We start from the raw sequence: 18,315 nt of genomic DNA, 5'->3' as shown, positions 1-18,315 counted from the left end.
TCGACAGCAGTGCGGCGTGTTAGAGTCGGAAGGTTCTGGGAAATATGGCAGCCACTATGCCGCTTTGTGCTGGTAATCTGCCGAGCACGAAGCAGATGCTGTCCACCAGGTAGGGCGAGGAGCTGATATGCTGTGCGCTAGAGGATATATTGTACGAAGGTGTTTAAGGAGGCAACATGCGCTGCAATTTTTGATAAAAGGATGAGAGCTGTAATGTTCTGGGTAAGCTACTCGCTTGGCGCGAGATTTCAGGGTCGATCGTTCGCAAACAGCTCAAGTGATCTTCTGTGTGCAGGCCTCAGAGCGTCAATGCGCCCGCCTTCACCAAGGCCCACAGCTTGTTCTACCAGGTATTACATCGAAGCCCTCGTCTTGGAGCCTTATGTCGTCCCCGAATGGTCAAGCCCCAGAGAATGGCAAGGGCATGGAGTTGATGTGTTAAGAGTTGTGGTGCTTTTCGCAGGGACGGAGCATTTCCCGCACATCAGTTGCTCAGGTGCGTTGAAGAGTGATTTGGGAAGCCGCAACATTGATCGTATCGAACTTGTCAGTAGCTATCTTGTTTCGTGGTCATCCAGCCAAGGAGTGTGACCTCTGATGAAATCAATGGTCTGCAGGTGCTCAGGGCATCTCGCACCCGCGGAAATGCACGCACCCTCATCGTCCAGGCGTCTGACAGATCCGTCATGATTGGGCTGGCCGCTGACTCTGGTGGGTTTGGGGCGCCAGGCCCCTCCTCCTGAATTGCGTGCTGCGTATCTGTAGCATGAAGACCCTCCTGCGCAATGATGCCTGATTCCTGGCGCTGCACCTGCAGGCTGTGGCAAGTCCACCTTCATGCGGCGCATGATTGGCGTGTTCGGAGGCTCGCCCCGCGCCCCTGAGGGTGAGACTTCTTTCCTCTTCGCATTTCAAATCACACCTGCAACACCCTGCCCACAGTTCTCAGCGTCTTTTGCAATCCTCTGGCCTTGAGTATCCAAATCTTCGCACTGAAGAAGAAGAAGAGAACAGATGGGTGCATGGCTGCTGTTGGGCTGTGGTACTTCTGCCCTTGCAGCATTCCAAGCACACATGCGACGCCCTGCCCACACTCCCCCGCATCCTGTGTGTTCCACTGGCTTTCTGTGACCATCCTGACACTGAAGAAAAGGAGAACAGATGGGCGCAGTGCCTGATCGATGTTCTGGGCGGGGAGCAGGTGGCAACCCTGAGTCCAACACACTGCTGTCAGACATGGCGACGGTGATCTGCCTGGATGACTACCACTGCCTGGACCGCACTGGGCGCAAGGAGAAGGGAGTTACCGCGCTGGACCCCAAGGCGCAGGACTTTGAGCTCATGTACGAGCAGGCCAAGGCCATCAAGGAGGGCAAGTCCATTGACAAGCCCATCTACAACCACGTCTCCGGCCTCCTGGACCCCGCCGAGACCATCAAGCCCCCCAAGGTGCAGCCCGCTGGCCTCTTCTTGCCAGGATACATTGCGCAACCCTACTCAACCAGAAATGCACCCATTTCATGCATTCCTGCACAGCTAGGAATCCACGAATTCCTGATATATCTGCAGCACCTGCAGCCGACGCGGTCTGACCCCGAGCGAGTGGAAACCAAATTGCGTTCGTCTCCTTGGGGGTAATTTTGCCCCCATACAATGGAATACCATGCAATACTGTTGCAGCCCACATGCAAAGTCGCGTCCGTGTGGGTTTCCCTCTCTCTCTCTACCTGTTCTCTTCGCATGCTGACATTCTTTTCTGGGGCTGCGCAGATCATGGTGTTGGAGGGGCTGCACCCCTTCTACGACGAGCGTGTGCGCGACCTGTACGACTTCAAGATCTACCTGGACATCAGCGACGAGGTCAAGTTTGCCTGGAAGATCCAGCGCGACATGAAGGAGCGGGGCCACTCCCTGGAGTCCATTAAGGCCTCCATCGAGGCCCGCCGCCCTGACTTCGACGCCTACATCGACCCCCAGAAGAAGCACGCTGATGTCATCATCCAGGTGCGTGCCTCCCTGCTCTTCACACCGCCACATTTCTCTGCACATACTTCTTCCACTCCAATGATTAATCTCGTACTTCATGGTGTGAAGGGGCACACCGCTGCCTAGCAAATCCTTGTTTTTGCTCGAGACCTGCCCCAGCACCACATGCTTGCAAACTAGCCATGGGGTGGGCACATTGGCGACAATGAATTGTGATGGCCTGTCCAATGTTTGCATGAGCAGCCCGTCGACAAATGATGAAGCGATGTGCTTAAGGTTTTGCTGGCAGCGAGTCCCTTTGGCCTGCCACTGTGATCTGAATTTATCTGTTGATCTGCACGCTGTAACCCTGATGTTGAGAGTACGTGCAGCTGCACCCCTGGCACCGATGGAGCTGGTGGTGTTGGGACTGAACTGTGACTGTTGGGCTGTGGCAGGTGCTGCCGACGCAGTTGATACCGGATGAGAAGGAGGGCAAGGTGCTGCGCGTGCGCTTCATCCAGAAGGAGGGTGTGAACTTCTTCAAGCCCACCTTCCTCTTCGACGAGGGCTCAACCATCTCCTGGATCCCCTGCGGCCGCAAGCTCACCTGCTCCTTCCCCGGCATCAAGTTCTTCTACGGACCTGACACCTACTACGGCGAGGAGGTGCGGCCATGCCTGCAATTCTCCTGTTTTCCCCCAATTACTGTAGTAACAGTAATGTCATTCTAAAACCCGCACCCTCGGCGGTGCGGGAAATTTTTCAAAGCAACTTTCAGTGGTCTTCCTGGTATCAAATGTACCAGGGTCATGCTCCATTGGATTGGGCTTGTCGAGAGCTTTCCGAATCTGGTCTCAAAAAAATCTTAGGTTTTATGTTTTGGGAGTAAGGGTCTCATTTATCCACCCTTTTTGGCCAAAAAGGATTATTTATTGCGGGTTTTAGAATGACTACTACAGTATCAGGAAAAGAAAGAGGGCCTCCTTCTCCTTCTGCATGGCCCCACAGGATTCTGGCTGGCGCCATTTGGCAGTTGCACGGTAGCTGTTTGTGCGGCATGGCCGCACAAGAGACTGGCTGGCGCCAGAGGGTCGTTGCATCATACAAAGCAGTACGCAGTTTGCTATAGTGCAAGGGACAGCTGCCATGGGCCCTTCCAGTGTGAAGCTCTGGCAAATATATCTGCTGCCAGATGTGATCATTCAGAATGCTCCGCTTCAAGACATTTGGAAAAACCCCGATCAGAGTACATGCATGTAGATACAAAGCTGATGGCTGGATTGTGCGTGGGGTGTAGGTGTCGATCTTGGAGATGGACGGCCAGTTTGACAAGATCGAGGAGCTCATATACGTGGAGAGCCACCTGAGCAACACCAGCGCCAAGTTCTATGGCGAGATCACGCAGCAGATGCTGAAGAACTCCCAGTTCCCCGGCTCCACCAACGGCACTGGCCTCTTCCAGACCATCGTGGGTCTCAAGATCAGGGAAGTCTACGAGGCCGTGGTTGACACAACTGTGAAGTCCGCCGTCTGAAGAACTTCACAGGATGCTTCTGGGGAGGCCCGTCTGCAGCCGCGAGTGTTGAGAGGGGCTGCAGAAACTGCTGAGAAGACATGTTTCTGAGTTGTTGCACTGATGAGGTTGACACTGCACACCATGGGATAGAGAAAGTCTAGAGTCCCAGCTTCTATGGAGTCTTCGGAGATGCCCTCTTGAGGCGCCAAATTTGCTGCTCGTTTCTTCTTAGCAGAGAGTCTGCTGCTAACCTGCAGGACTTTCTGCCGCCAATTCTTTTGTCTGCGCTTTGGCTGTCTGCAGGTTGTTTGTGGCCCACCTTGATCCTCCTTAGCGGGGGGCACGGATGGGGTCAGATATACAGTGCTAGAGTCCTAGCTTGGCAATTGTACCGCATCTTGATACCGCTTGACTGCAGTGCACCATGCAGGATTGCGCAGTGGCACCATGCCTCCAGTGACCTCAGGCAACTTGCCTGAGTACACTAGATACTACTAGATAGTATCAGGCATGCCATGCAGTGCATCATGATGTGTACATGCATGAGACAGCACAGATGCCATCATGCACATCATGACGGCCAGACCCAATGACTGGAAATAAATGGTGATGCAGCATCCCCCGATGCAGTTGTTTGACGCACAACTAGTCGGACTGCCAATGTGAAGATTATGTGCTGCATGGCCGGTAGTGGTTGCGCAAATGCATACTGGTGGCTACCAGAATTGCAGCCACTGCCACCTGATTCCCAAGACCAGAATGCAATGGCTCTGCTCCAGCTTTCAGAAATCACTCGCAGCCAATCTGTTCACGTGCTTGGCCATCAGGTAGTGCACTGGTCGAGCCAGGAACAGGGAGATTCCCCATGCGTCACCACGTGCATCTAATACACCCAGCAGTGGGGTAGGCCCGGCAGGTGGCCGGCTGGAGGGTACGGATAGCAGCAAAGGACAAGACGCGCAATACAGAGACCGCAGGGAGCGAGTTTCGGCCGTCTGCTGGCTGCGTCCTGGGACGGTCTAATAGAACTCCGAGCCAAAAGCCCTCAACGATCCACCTCGACCATTGAGGCAGGTTAGGACGCCCATTTGTCTCGATAACGTCCCATGCCCAGTTCAAGACGAACCCGCTCGCCGGGAATCTCACCAATGTACCAATAGATGTGTTCAACCGCATTAAGCATTCTTTTGGAATGAAAAGGGTTTGATGATCTCGGCGGTCGCCATGATTTCCGCCAGCGCCAAACTGAACTCATCTGCATAAAGCCCAAAACTAATGTGGATCAGTCGCTGCCGGGCTTTTGACCGCCCCAGTGTATGCGACATGACACTTTGCATATTATTTGATGTAGTTTTGATAGGTATGAATATGTTGGCGTCAGTATGGTTAGAGATGGAAGGCTGAGATCTGGAAGGAGGATTGGGGTGTCCGCCATACCACAAAGTTTCTCCATTTTCGAGTGAGCAGCGACGGCTACTGTGTATTGTGTTTGATTAGATATGTAAGGTTAGAATGTCCCTTGCTGAGAAAGAAGATGCGAAAGTGGCGTTTGACTTGACATCTACTTTGCCATGTAGGAAAGAGTGGCTTCGTCAGGCTCGTGGACCATTGACGGGATTTCCAGGGAGATCTCTATTGGTGGCTGAACATGCTGGGCATGGGTCTGTCGAGTGGTTTAGGGCCCAGGCCCTCGTGCAGGACTGCCTGTCTGCAGTCCACATCCAGGTCTCTGCAGCCAGCCAGGTGAGCTGCATCACATTGAAAATTTGTGTAATCATAGCTTGCACGATGCACGCATTTTGAGGGATAGCATCGAGACAATGTCAGAGACTGTCACGAATTTCCCACGGCCCATGTGGCAGCATCACCCACTCAGTAGCGCTAATGCGGGACTCCTGCGTTGTTCACAGGTCACATGAGCGGCGCACATGCTTGCAGCCGCAACGCCTGGCCAGGCAGCACCGATCGGCCATAGTGGTGGCAGCGTCTGCCAGTAGCGGCAACCTTGGTGACAAAGAAGCGCTTGTGAAGGGCGATGTTGGAGATCCTGCCAAAAAAGTTCCATCACCACTTGGCGGCGCTGCGGTATGAAGATGCCACCATGCACTCTTATGGGATCTTCCTAAGCTTACAGATACGGAGGGATTCAGACTAATGGCAGGGCACTGACTTGGGTGGGGTTTGCTGGTGTGCAGGCTTCTGACGAGAAAGTGAAATCGCTTCAGGACTTGCCAGCATACCCCAGAGCTTTCGTGGTCAGACGCCTGATTGTCTTTGTTGGAATCGTCATCGGGTATGGTCAAAACCCCTTCTACCCTTTTGGCTTTCCAAAGTGTCAAGTGCGTCATTACGTCAAAGCTCAAAACACGTGCAGCAGTGCGTGAGCAAGCCTGTCCTTCGAGAAACTCTCTTAAGGAGATGTCGTTTCTGTGCCTGCCGTGGCCTGCAGGTATGCCAGTTACTACCTGACGAGGAACAGTCTGACCTACACAGCGCCAGTCATGGTGTCTGACCCCACCCTCGGAATGGACATCACCCAGGTACGCCACCCACCACAACTTAAATTTTATTTACTCGACAACGCTCACATAATCTGTTTAGGGGACTATGAATAAGTACAGACTGGATTTGCACATCGCCGGTCACATGCGCTGAAAATGGCAAGCCTGAAAGGAGGCGAATGGCTCAAATTGGGGTGGCCCACTGGTGCAGATTGGGTCGCTGACATCGCTCTTCCCCATCGCGTACGGCTTCTCCAAGTTTGTGAGTGGCGTGCTGGGGGCTCGCACCTCGCCCACGCTCATGCTGGCTGGCGGCCTCATGGCCACGGCCGCGGTCAACCTCCTGTTCGGCGCCGGCAACACCCTGCCCTGGTTCCTCACCTTCTGGGCCATCAACGGCATCCTCCAGGCACGTTTCTTTCCCCTTTCTCTAATCCCTAGCCTTCGAAGACCCACCCTTGCCACCTTCCCAACACCCGGCCACGTCCTGTGCTGCATTGCCATGCGCACCTGCCTGTCGAATGCTCATGTTGCCAAGAAAGGCCGCTTCTTTCCATGCCCACGGACCTGGTGCCAAGGAAGAAGGAAGACAGGGGCGCTTAATGGTTGGCGTGTGACTGGCTGCAGGGCTTTGGCGGGCCGTGCTGCGCGCGCATCCTGACGTCCTGGTTTGCCACCAAGGAGCGCGGCACCTACTGGGGCATGTGGAACATCGCCCACAACCTCGGCGGCTTTGGCGCTCCCATCCTGGCCGGCACTGCCGCGCGCTACTATGGCTGGAAGTGGGGTGAGATTCTGCACTTGTTCCGTCCTCTGCACATCATTTGAACCGCAAGTTGAATTGCAGACATGCCCTCGCCTGGCATATTTGCCCGAGGGTCCCTTGCAAAGTTGTGCTCTGGCAGGTGATCTAGTAATTTGCTGCTCTGCGATATATTTCCTCATTCAATGCCAGGTGTGCAGAACGTCGATCAGGCGGTTGCGAGTTCTTGCTCTGGCGTATCAATGGGGCTTGATCTGCATTGGGCTACCTGCTCACAAAGTCTTCAGTTCTGATGGGCTGTTGCTGATGTGCGCAGGCATGTGGGCGCCCGGGCTGACAGGCTTGGTGGTGGGCCTGATCCTGCTGTTTGTGGTGCGCGACTCGCCCGAGCAGGTGGGCTTCCCGCCAGTGGAGGTGGTGGAGAAGGCCAAGCCAAAGAAGCAGGCGGATGGCAGCGAGGGCCCCAAGGAGAGCCTGCTGACGCTGCTGGTCAACAACGTGCTCAAGAACCCCTTCATCTGGGGCATGGCCCTCACCTACTTCTTCATCTACGTCGTGCGCCAGGGCGTCACCTCCTGGTTCGTCTTCTACCTCATCAAGGTAAGCTGCCGGCCCCCTCTTTCCAACCCCTTTATTCGCCTTCGGCACACTTCTGCCCGCGATGACCAGATCCGAGGGAATGTACAAGATCTTTGGTCAATGTGTCAGGCATTCACTCACTTCAAATGTTGCACTATCTGTGCAGCCCTTCCACATGTGGGGAAGCATTAATGGGCGATTGATAGATTTACAACGCATGCAGTCTGTTGTGGGCGAGTACCCACATGTGGGGACACCATGTGGGTCGACACTTTGCAGCGAAAAGCAGAATGTACATGTGATTGCAATTGTAAGGTCATGTGGTGGAAGACTGCTGAGTGACTATTGGCTGGGTGCGCAGGCCAAGGGAGTGGCGGATGCCGGCTCTGCGGCGTTCCGGGTGTCAGGCCTGGAGCTGGGCGGCCTCTTTGGCAGCCTGCTGGCCGGCCGCATATCCGACACCCTCATCGCGCGCGACCCCAAGGGTGGCAACTGCGGCAAGCGCGTCCAGGTGCGCCTTCCCCCACCCTGTAGTTCCCTATGATCATTCCATGCTCTTCCTGCTAGAAGCAAGGTGCGTCTGCAGAGGAATTGCAATTATGGGGTACCGAAATCAACATTCCACACTGCACAAACCAATGACAGCCTGGTCTTGTCCGGCTTCACGTGCTTCTAGCTGCAAGCCTGTCTAAGCACATGCAAAGTACAAGCTGCAGAGTACTACCCCACTGGCACCTGCTAGACGAACATGCAAGCAACGGTGCAGACAGGATACAAATGATGCTGTCCCTGCAACAAATGGCCAGCTGGAGGTGTCCACTTTTTGTGATGCACAATATGTCCTTTGGCTAGAAGGCAGGTTTCAGGTTGACCGCTTATGCATTCAGCTCTCACTAAGCGCGCGCCTGATGCAAGCATGCGGCTGTGTGTGAGCAGGTGGTGATGGCGTACACAGTGGGCATCGCAGCCTGCCTTGCAGCCTTCTACTTCACTCCCGCCTCGTGGCCGATCGTGCAATGGACCACCGTCTTCTTCATCGGTTTCTTCCTCTACGGACCTCAGATGCTCATCGGCCTTTGTGGTGCCGAGCTGGTGCGGCCTCTTTCTCGCCTCCATATCTACTGTTCCGTATGGGCGGGAGTAGGCAAGAATATTACCTTAATGGCACTGTTGGAACGAGCACGGGCAGTGTGATGGTCTTTGAGTTGACTTTCTGCCTCTCCCCGCAGTGCGTTGCACCATGATGCGAGGGAAGGCAGATGTGTGATGCTTGTGATTGCCTGGGTGCAGGTGGGGCCAGAGTCTGTGGGTGCCAGTGAGGGCTTCCTGGGATGGGTTGCCTACCTTGGCGCTGCCAATGCCGGTATCCCCCTGTCCATCATCGTCAAGAACTACGGCTGGGAGGTGCGCCCTCCCTCATCACCATGATGCTCTGATCATGTGGAGAAGACTGCTGAGTATGATCCGCATCATGGCAAAGGCAAGCAGGGTGGCTTGGTTATCTCATGTCGGGTATGTTGCTGCAGGCCTACTTTGTTGCGCTGGGCGTGGCATGTGCCATGGCGCTGCTGCTGCTTGCTCCCATGATGAACCTGAAGTCATACGTCCAGCGTGAGGAGCTCAAGGAGAAGAGGCTCAGACTGAAGGGCGCCTGAGGGAGTCTGGTCTCAGTGCAGAGGACACTGCTGTGAAGTTCTGGGTCTGAGATTTGGGCAATGCAGGCAGTAGTACAGGGGTGCCCAGTCTTGTGATCTAGTTGTCAGGATGTGTACGAGTCCTTGAAACTTCTTGTAAGGCAGCACGTTGCGGATGCCTCCATGGCCTCATCGAGGAGTGCCAGGCATCATTCCAGGCCTAGGATTCTCGCATTCAGATCAGCGTGCAAGTGCCGCTGACTGAGAATTAATCAATGTAAAGCAATGTACGAGTTCCCAAGGCTGCTTGTCTTCAAGCGATCGTGTACTACGCAGACCTTTGCATTTGATTCTGCCTTCATGTACAATCTCTGAGGGGCGATGCTCCCAGCACGCTGGCACGTGCTGTTCTTTGGAATTGGAAGACAATCTGAATTCCCCATGTCCAAAGTAATGAGCAAAGAGAAGCAAGGTTACATTGCAAATTTGCCAGCGATTCTACGTGGATTTGGTCCAACTCCCAGGAGCAGATCACTCCGACGATTTGACATGCCGAAGCTTTGCGTTGTGACAGCTCTGTAGAGAACGTCAGAACTCATGAATGTTTGGTTGCAGAAAAACCCTGCAAGTATATCAAGTCTGCGTCTTGATTGGCAAGCTTTGGCCTGCCGAGGTCTCGCAGATCGCTCGTTCACTCATGAGGACATCGTCGGGATTTACACGTCACAAGTGCGCGATCCTGATTCATATTGGGTATCGAAATTAAATCTTTGGCAATTTCACCTTTACAGCAGGCAATCCTGTTAAAACCCCCTGAAGGTGCTTGTGGCATGTGGCAACAGACGAAGAAGCTGTGGATTGATAGGCTAAACAGGGAGAAACAGCTAGTGGAAGGCTCGCCTTTGTCCGCACCCACGCCCAAACCGCCCAAGAGGCTCAGCATCTCGTATCCCTTCAGCACAAGCCCACTCCTCCAGGAACAGGTCAGCATCGACTTGCCACTTGCACGTCAATGACCCTGTTCATTGAGCCAGTTAAGTAGAAGGCTGACCTCCCTTCCCTGCTGCCATGCAGTACAGAAATCCATGGGGGTACGTAAGGATGGGCAAGGTGCTCGAGGATCTGGACTCCTTCGCAGGCAACGTTGCCTATGAGCACTGGTGACACCCCATCTTGGATGAAATACAGGCTGATCAAACCCAATCCCCCGCAAAACAGCATAGGAGGAACGGCTCTGTCTCTGTGTGGCTGATGCCAACCAAAATTTGGTTGTGCAGCGATGATAGCCGCACAGACACGCGGCCTCCGCTGCTGGTGACGGCATCTGTGGATGCGATTGATCTGAGGAAGCGGCTGCGAGTGGACACTGACATGACCATGGCTGGCGAGGTCGTCTGGACGGGCTCCTCTTCCATGGACATCCGCATGGAGCTCCTGCAGGTCCTGCCTGCACCGCATCTCACCGCGAATATGGGCAACCTGTCCAGTGTCAAGAACAACACAAAAGATAGTGCTTGAGAAGCAATTCGTGGCTTAACCAGCTCTACAACTCAAGCCCTGAAGTGCTGTCGTCACCGGGTTGTAGGATGTTGCTGATGTGTGATATGTGGGTGCACAGGACGGCAGTGAGCAGGAGCCCAGCTTGGTAGCGCTGTTCACCTTTGTGGCGCGGGACCCACTCAGCCAGAAGGCCATGAAGATCAATCCCTTGGAACCATCCACGCCGCTGCAGAAGCAGCGGTTTGCAGAGCGCCAGCAGGTGGCGGACCGCAGGAAGGAAGCGCGCAAAGCCGGCAAAGGCAGCTCTTCTGAAGGTACAACTGCACATCGTCTATGCACCGATGCAGCATGATGGTGTCGTCGAGAGCAGACAGCTGCCCCGGTTCCACTTGACTGAGGTGCTCCTGTCGAGGCAGACATGCACTTGGCAGGGTAATCTGGATCTCATCCCCTTCACTTGGATGCATTGGGGTGGACATGGAATAGAAGCTCATGATCCAAGGCAAATTTATGGTATTGGAATCCCCGGTGAACGTTTGCTCAATACAGCAGATTCATTTGTGCTGATCTCCGATGGCAATGCAGAGGCTGATCCTGGGCTGTGACTGCAGGCGAGGGGGCTGAGGCGAGTGCTGCCTGGGTGGAGGAGAAGCTGGGAGAGGCGCGCACCCGCCTGGACCTGCCTGCCCTGGCGCGCAGAGACTCTGTGCTGATGGCTGACACCCGCCTGTCCAACATCTTCACCTGTCAGCCCCAGCAGAAAAACAGTGCGATCCTAACCCTTCACGTCGCCCTGACGCATTGCAGCACTCTCCGTCGGTGTCGATTCTTTGCCTTTTGTGATTTGGCAAAATGGCTTCCTGTGAGGTTCCTGACTGCAATCATTGTTGCTGTGGCAGTGCATGGCCGCGTCTTTGGAGGCTTCCTCAGCAGGTGTGCTTCGTTAGGATATTTCTGGCTCCCCTTACTTATTTGCGTTATTAGCCTTTGTTTCTGATGTGCCCAGATTTGGAACAAGCCTGAGGTTGTAGGGTGCTATTGCAGGCGTGCATTTGAGCTGGCATTTGCCACAGCGTACCTCTTTGCAGGGTCTCGACCCACATTTGTGCATGTCGGGGAGATAACCTTTGAGAAGCCAGTGGAGGTTGGAGACCTGTTGCGGCTCCACAGCACTGTGCTTCACACATCTGAGAGCCGCTCTGAGCAGGTGCGAGCAGAAAGTACTTCATGTTCCTTTCATCATTTGTCTTGCATGCATCATACAGGTGTGTCAAGGAGCAGAAGTTAGTCTCTTGTGCCTACTGTGAAATGACTGGCGCTGTAGTAGAAAGAGGCACGATATGAATGCGATGCCATGCAGGGGTTTATGCATGTGGAGGTTGTAGCGATGGTTACGCGACCAGAGCAGGTCATGAGCAGCATCTCAAACACATTCCACTTTGTTTTTAGTGTGGACAGCAGCAGGAGGAAGCTCAAGAGGGTGCTGCCTGCCTCGGCAGAAGAAGCCAAAAGAATGCTGCAGGCTGCATGCAGTGATGAGGCTACCCTGTCCTGAGGAGAATTGATATACATTGGCTGCCGCTTGCCATTATGGCGGCACAGCATGTACTATTGGAGAAAGAGAAATGCAGACATCGATGCATCAGAGCAGAGCGAGCGCCACAAGTGAGGATAAACAAATGCCTCGCCGTGTCAATCTTTATTAGTATTGTTACATCTCTGATTGCGCCCCTCATGCAGGGTCAGCTTTTACCGACACCCCTGTACTATACGTGAAATTGCTGTTGCAAGTATGCATGTTGCAAAATCCGCTTAAGACTTGATGGCTTCAGGCACAATCAGCCCAACCTGGTGAAATCAGCCCAACCTGGTGAGTACATCAATGACCACAAAGAGAAGTATCATATTGTCTTTTGACAGACCTGGTTGTAACGCTAGTGAACAAGCTGAATGGTGACTGACAAATACAGGGTGCCCTGATGGATGCATCAGGACTACCGTGAAGGACAATAAGGACAGATGCGATGCGCGCCAATGCATGCGTTGGAGAACATGCATGACCTACTTCTTCTTCCAGAGCTCTTTCACGGTCGCTGTCAGGCCAGGACCCATGAGGTTCAGCTTCAGCAGCCCCAAGAGCATGATGCTGCTGGAAGCCAGAGCGCCCACTCGAGCCACACCTGCCATGCAGCAATAGTTGTCAAGCAAAGAAACGCCAGTGTCACCTACTGTAAGGGATTATTGCCATCAAAAGCAAATGATTTATAAGAAAGTCTCATGTGCCAGAGCTTTACCCCTGACACTTTTTGGCACATAGTCTGAAAGGACTGAGTTGATGGCCACGTGAGAATGCACTGGAATCGCAATGCCGAGCGCAATGTCAGCTGCCTTCCCCAGGTACGATCCCTGAAGCACAGGCACAATATCAGGGGCCAGTTCTGCATTTCTGGAGAGTACAAGGCTTTCTGACCTTCAGAAAAATTGGGGAATTGTGGTATGCTCCTGAAAGAAGCTCTCACCGCTGGTGATAAGGCCGCGACAGGCACCACACCTGCGCAGAGGAAGGCCTTTTCACTGTGACAATTGTGCTGAGTAAGATGCAACCTATTAGACTGCAGCAGCATGCCCAGGACAAGTCGAGCTGGAGAATGGAACGCGAACCCTTCACTGGGGCAATGTGTGCATGATATGTAAAGAGTAACACATGAAGATGGAAATCTTACCGGCTAGAAAGATGTGATTGGCTTCTGCAAGCCTCTGAAAGGCCGGTCCTGCGGCATCAGCTGCAGAAACAAAGGAAACATTTCTCAGATATCCATCAAGGCAAATGGCTGCTAAAGCCCATATTTCACTGATCTGATCTCACCTCTCAAGATCTTGTCCATTCCAACAGTGGACTAGACCCGAGATCGATGGTTCTCCGTTGGTGTATTAGGGCAGCGTTACAAACATGCAGATCCTGCTCGCAGTCAGTGCTAGATAAAACAACAGAATAAACAACGAAGCTGCCCTTCCTCCAAATATGTGATCCTGCAGAAGGACATCACGATCCCAAGAGTTGGGCAACGTGGAGCATGACTAAGCCTGGCCAACAAATGCAAAGCAAATCCCAGCAATTTCGCTTTGATCTCCGGTCATTCTTGTTTCAACGGATCACCTAAGGTTGAGGTGTGAAGGAGATTAACAGACAGCTTGCACTGTGCTGGGACAGCACGTAGCATCTGACATGTCAAGGGCAGCAGCGCAAGGTCTAGGCAAGGCTCTGCGTGCTGCAACGAATAACGGGTTGGGACAACAATACATTCTACCACAGTCAGCTGTATCTCAGCAGTTCATAAGGTTTGTGGGGATTTTGAGTCTGATACCCTTCACATTCGTTGTGCTTGACAGTGCTGATGATTGTCTCGTGCGTGATCGCGTTCTGTTCTGCGAAATGAACTTCCACGGCGAGGAACGTTCCTAGGATGTACTGACGACACGATCATATTAAACTCCTCGATTTTGCAGGCAACATGGGGGTGGGGTGCCAGAGTTCTGGGGAAAGGATTCTCCATACCACCCAGGAACCGACTTCCTTGGGACCCCAAAGGATCACCTTGACGTGAGTGGTGTTGCCAGCTATTATGCAAAGATCCCATGCAGCCTGCTCTGCAGCATTTGCAGTACTCTGCAAGTGTTGCAGCATACCTCCTAGTCTTGTGCTCTGTGTGACTTCCTGGTGACTGATACATTATATGTGCGGGTGCAGCGCGTGAAGCACCGTCCAGTCTCACCTCATGTGTTTGAAGAGGGCGGCACCAAATTCCACTACAACATGCCAATTAACGCCATCACCTCAATCATGAACAGAGCGACCGGCGTCGCGCTCACTGTTGGTGCGTTGACAGAAGCAGTACTCCTGCAGAAGCATACTTGTACTGCAGCTTGGACTGCAAGAGGAGGCAGATGACATCGGTGAAAAGCCTCACCTTTGCTGGAGGCAGTCCACTTGTGTTGCTGGCCTGATGTAAAGCTGTGGCTGCAGGCTTCACTGGGGCTGGGTGGATCGCGCTGACTGGCGACTTGCCAGCCACGATTGAAGCCATAAAGTCCACGTCACCGCTGATCCTGTACCCCTTCAAGGCTGCAGTTGCTTTCCCCCTGGTCTACCATTACCTGGGTGGCGTTAGGCATGTCTTCTGGGACAAGGCCAAATATGGGAACCAGGTGAGCCAAAAAATGCCTCTCACGCACACATCTTGATGCAGCCATACATTGGCATCGCTGATAGTGGAGGGATTTGGAGCTTGAGTCTGTCATGGCGCCTCCTTGAAGATGGAAACCTGCCCTGGCATACTCTTGTGGTACCGTGCCGCCAGTGATGAAGCCCCAGGGACATTGCAATCACCGAGAAGGACATCTTTCAGAGATCAGGACCACCTGCCTCAAGATCCTGTCCTCTGCTGGCCATGGGGAGTGTGATGAGGATGAATGTGTGTGTGGTGCAGGCGGACAAGAGCAGCCCCCTGGAGAACAGTGCGGTGGACAGATCATCCAAGCTTCTAGTTGGTGCCAGCGCCATTGGCACCTTGGCCCTCACCGTGGCGTCTTTCTGAGTGCACATTGTGTTCATGTCAGTGTTTAGGTTGAAGCGATGATTTTATCAGCTCTCTTGTACCTGTCCAGTTGTCCCTGCACATGCATGCACATGCCTATTGGCAGATATATGTCCTTCTCCATGGAGGCCATGGTGGCCACACAAATGTCTGAAGGCCTGGCTTTGATCAATCTTTTGGCTTGGCTGTAGCTGCATTTTAATAAAAAGGTACTGCCTTGTGTCCATCATGTTTCCGTTATTCTTGTAAAGAGTCAAAAGCATACAAGTGCTTAAATACTAGGGACATCCAAGGGGACCTGTATCACGACGTCCGACCGAGTTTATTGGATTTCTAAGTGATCAGGTGACTACTCTGTAGAGGATTGCATTGTGATGTTCCTAAACCTTTGCAGCAGAGCCTTAGCTATCATTACGACTGGAATTACTCTCATGCACTGAATGCCGCGACGTCGACACTCGGACTTCAGCTTAATGAGCCAGAAGACAAGCTAATTGCTGATCAGAGTCATCACTACTGCAAATTAATATCAATATTGCTCAATTTTTAAATAGTGCTCACAAGTATAGTATTACAGTCGTCTAGTAATGATCCAAGGGTTGATTTCCTTGATGTCAGCTGATCTTTACCATAATGCCAATCCATGAGTCAAGTTAATCTGCTCCTACATGTCCAATGTGTACACTGATTTTAAGTCCACTTTGGGGCTGCTCGGCGTCCCAACACCTATGTAAATGATCACGATATGGCACTGCACAGCTATGGTGCCAACAAAATTCCACAATGCGTGCTCCTTCTGATGAAATCCACAGCTTGCATGCATTCAAGAGACCATCGTCCTAGATGATGTCAATACCGTCAGCATTCCAGTTGAGAATTTCATCAGAACGGTCATTGTACCCACCACCAAAATAGAGACCATAATTATCTGGACTACCCGCAGCAAACTGCCCAATATTAATCTCCGTGACAAAAAGAATAACCCCTCCTGCAACAGGTGCGCTCCCAGACATCAGCCCAAAGCTCAGAAGAGCCGGGTGGCGACAGGCTTCCTGCGGCTGCGGCGCAGCGCCGGCTGCTGCTGCGCGGGCTTTGCGTCCGGGCTCGGCTGCGGGGAATCTCCCCTGCCGGCCCCGGGGTGTTTGCGCGGCGGCGTCGCCCGGAACAGTGTCGACTGAACGCCTGACACGCACAGCGGGTAGCCATGGCCCAGGCCGCGGCCGGTGTGCGCAGCTGCCGGCCCGGCCGGCTTGTGCGCCGGGCTGCGGCAGCCGCCGTGGCCGGCGGGGCTCATCAACTCCATCGGTGCCGGGCCGCTGCCGGCCGGCTCTGGCGGCGAGCTACGCGCCACCGGCCCCACGTCTGTGCTGCTGAACTGAGTGTGCAGGAGGGGCGCTTGCTGCCGGCCCGGCAGCCGCCGCGTTGGCTGCAGCTTCTGCGGGCTGACCTTCAGCGCAGGCTGCTGGTGGTTTGCTTGCGCCGCGCTGATACACACGGCCATCTGTGACATTGTGGACGCCGAGCCATACACAGCAGGGATCATGCCCTCCTGCAAAGAGGTGCACACAGAAGTCAGATATCATTTTGACAGAAGTGAAGTGGTTCCAATTGCAGACAAACAGCTGCCATTGGTCAGGGGCTAGGGAAAAGCTGCACCTTGGGGGCACTGCCGGATCCAAAGAAGTGTTTGCCGGGCAGGAGGGGCCCCAGCTTTGTGGGCAGCAGCGGCTGCCCAGAGTGCTGAGGCGGAGCTGGTGGCGAATGTTTGCTCTCCTGCTGCTGCTCTGGCGCCTCTGCACATTCAAAAAATCATGAGAGGGCCAATTTTGAGATCGCATGAGCACACGTGAGACAAGAAAGATGAACTTCTCTGGACCCCAAAACCTCAGATGACCTCTAATTGGGACATCATTTACAAGGCATGCAATGCAGCCATAAAATACAAAATACGTGGCGGCAGTGTTTGAAGGAATTAAGCAAGCAAAGAATACATCATGTGGGGCTTCACCGTTCATGGTGGCGTGCATTGCCGCCATGAACCGCTGCTGCCTGGATGGGCGGCCGTCCCTGCTGGCTGGTGTCGAGCGGTCTGCGGGCGCCACGGCCTGCCTCCGCTCCGGGCTGATGCTCATGCACTCGCTCACTGCCACACAGCAGCACAGGCCCATCGGTGCCCCACACAGCAGCCCAAAAGCAGCAACACTCTTTTCCATGCACCCAGGACAAGTCAGCATGTGCTCTGTCGAGCCATCAAAAAGAATGAGAAAAGGAAGAAAAGAAGAAGAGGAAGGACATTCAGCAGCATGCAATCCAAACTCACCTGCCACAAAGCCGGACGACGGTTGCTCTCTAGCCCTGCTGTAGTCGCTGCGAGCCGCGTTGCCTGCCATGCGCAGGTGCCAGTGTGAGACAATCTGCCCGCACTCCAAATCCCTCGCACCCTGCGGCTGATGCTGCGACACGTCCGCAGCGCAGGCCTGCACTGCGCGCCGGTGCAGGGACGGCGGGGCCCCGGAAACCTGCTGTTGTTGCTGCTGGTGGGGCACCGGCAGGTTGATCGAATGGTCATAGGCAGTCTGCCAGGAGTTTGCAGAAGCTGTGGACGTTTGCAGGCTGGTTGGCTGCAGCGATGCGCCAACCCCGAGCTGCCAGTGCAGCTGGTGGGCAGCCGCCGAGGACAGCGGCAGCTGCGCGCAGAGCAGCGGCTGGCCGCCGATCGGCGCGGACGGCTGTGGCCGGGGCGCGGCCTCGCCATGCTGCCAGGCGAGGTGCTGCGCTCGGAAGCGCGAGCTCTGCTCCTGCTGCTGGCTGTGGCCGGCCAGGGAGCCGCTGGCCCACCGCTGCAGCAGCAGGTGCTGCTGCGTGCTCTGCGCCGACGCGCGCGAGTCCGGTGAGGCCGCCTGCGCCGCTGGCGCGCACCGCGCCTCCGCCCTCGGCGACTCCTGCCTCCCGGCCTGCGCCCATGCCTCCTCCTCCTGCTGCAGTGGCTCCAGTCGCAGCGACGGCGCTGGCCGATACCTGTGCAGTACATCATTCAGTGGGTGTTCAGCTTGCTTTGTCTCCAGGGACAACTTTGAAGCAACACACTCCACATCCCTATCTCTTGACTGGGAACTGTCAGAAGGGAGCTCCATGACTTCTGCATTCGATCAATCCTGTGTACAGGTACAACTGTAAGACTGGCGATGCTGAAAGTGCCATGCGATGAGAAACCGGCGCGGCACCTGGGGGCGTCGGGGATGCCGGCGTGCGCGGAGGC

At 54.3% G+C, this 18,315-nt stretch overlaps 4 protein-coding genes across 4 annotated transcripts; 3 read left to right on the top strand and 1 right to left on the bottom strand.

The window, feature by feature from the left end:
- Nucleotides 1-686: 686 nt before the first annotated feature.
- Nucleotides 687-3,502, top strand: COCSUDRAFT_35084 (phosphoribulokinase; the record flags this gene model as incomplete). The annotated part of the gene is made up of 6 exons (XM_005650951.1): nt 687-711; nt 818-886; nt 1,202-1,449; nt 1,771-2,004; nt 2,424-2,633; nt 3,266-3,502. The coding sequence occupies 6 exons, from the start codon at nt 687-689 to the stop codon at nt 3,500-3,502; spliced, it is 1,023 nt and encodes a 340-aa protein (XP_005651008.1).
- A 956-nt stretch (nt 3,503-4,458) lies between these two features.
- On the top strand, nt 4,459-9,259 carry COCSUDRAFT_52341 (MFS general substrate transporter). Its single transcript, XM_005650950.1, has 12 exons — nt 4,459-4,558; nt 5,062-5,227; nt 5,395-5,569; nt 5,680-5,777; nt 5,934-6,024; nt 6,197-6,394; nt 6,613-6,772; nt 7,065-7,348; nt 7,689-7,838; nt 8,264-8,419; nt 8,618-8,731; nt 8,854-9,259. The coding sequence occupies exons 2-12, from the start codon at nt 5,133-5,135 to the stop codon at nt 8,980-8,982; spliced, it is 1,650 nt and encodes a 549-aa protein (XP_005651007.1). The 5' UTR covers nt 4,459-4,558; nt 5,062-5,132; the 3' UTR covers nt 8,983-9,259.
- Nucleotides 9,260-12,162: 2,903 nt separating this feature from the next.
- COCSUDRAFT_52340 (hypothetical protein) lies at nt 12,163-13,469 on the bottom strand. The gene is made up of 5 exons (XM_005650949.1): nt 13,328-13,469; nt 13,185-13,244; nt 12,981-13,012; nt 12,756-12,867; nt 12,163-12,641 (listed from the first exon to the last, which is right to left on the bottom strand). The coding sequence occupies exons 1-5, from the start codon at nt 13,344-13,346 to the stop codon at nt 12,523-12,525; spliced, it is 342 nt and encodes a 113-aa protein (XP_005651006.1). The 5' UTR covers nt 13,347-13,469; the 3' UTR covers nt 12,163-12,522.
- Nucleotides 13,470-13,600: 131 nt separating this feature from the next.
- Nucleotides 13,601-15,319, top strand: COCSUDRAFT_52339 (succinate dehydrogenase subunit b560). Its single transcript, XM_005650948.1, has 5 exons — nt 13,601-13,800; nt 13,969-14,062; nt 14,210-14,336; nt 14,486-14,667; nt 14,949-15,319. The coding sequence occupies exons 1-5, from the start codon at nt 13,688-13,690 to the stop codon at nt 15,054-15,056; spliced, it is 624 nt and encodes a 207-aa protein (XP_005651005.1). The 5' UTR covers nt 13,601-13,687; the 3' UTR covers nt 15,057-15,319.
- The last annotated feature ends 2,996 nt before the right edge of the window (nt 15,320-18,315 follow it).

Source organism: Coccomyxa subellipsoidea (assembly GCF_000258705.1).
Source record: "Coccomyxa subellipsoidea C-169, whole genome shotgun sequence".
In the NCBI taxonomy this organism is placed as follows: domain Eukaryota; kingdom Viridiplantae; phylum Chlorophyta; class Trebouxiophyceae; family Coccomyxaceae; genus Coccomyxa; species Coccomyxa subellipsoidea.
Note: the sequence above shows the minus strand (reverse complement) of the source record. Positions and strands in the feature narration are given on the sequence as shown.

What these genes read in the sequence shown, in the direction of transcription:
- COCSUDRAFT_52339 (XM_005650948.1), top strand. Translation starts at nt 13,688, where the DNA reads ATGTCAAGGGCAGCAGCGCAAGGTCTAGGCAAGGCTCTGCGTGCTGCA. An exon ending in GTATCTCAGCAGTTCATAAG is followed by an intron (nt 13,801 to 13,968) that starts GTTTGTGGGGAT and finishes TCGATTTTGCAG; the next exon opens with GCAACATGGGGGTGGGGTGC. An exon ending in CCCCAAAGGATCACCTTGAC is followed by an intron (nt 14,063 to 14,209) that starts GTGAGTGGTGTT and finishes GTGCGGGTGCAG; the next exon opens with CGCGTGAAGCACCGTCCAGT.
- COCSUDRAFT_52340 (XM_005650949.1), bottom strand. An exon ending in CAATCACATCTTTCTAGCCG is followed by an intron (nt 13,013 to 13,184) that starts GTAAGATTTCCA and finishes TCCTCTGCGCAG; the next exon opens with GTGTGGTGCCTGTCGCGGCC. An exon ending in TCGCGGCCTTATCACCAGCG is followed by an intron (nt 12,868 to 12,980) that starts GTGAGAGCTTCT and finishes CCTGTGCTTCAG; the next exon opens with GGATCGTACCTGGGGAAGGC.
- COCSUDRAFT_52341 (XM_005650950.1), top strand. Translation starts at nt 5,133, where the DNA reads ATGCTGGGCATGGGTCTGTCGAGTGGTTTAGGGCCCAGGCCCTCGTGC. An exon ending in CTACTATGGCTGGAAGTGGG is followed by an intron (nt 6,773 to 7,064) that starts GTGAGATTCTGC and finishes TGATGTGCGCAG; the next exon opens with GCATGTGGGCGCCCGGGCTG. An exon ending in TCAAGAACTACGGCTGGGAG is followed by an intron (nt 8,732 to 8,853) that starts GTGCGCCCTCCC and finishes ATGTTGCTGCAG; the next exon opens with GCCTACTTTGTTGCGCTGGG.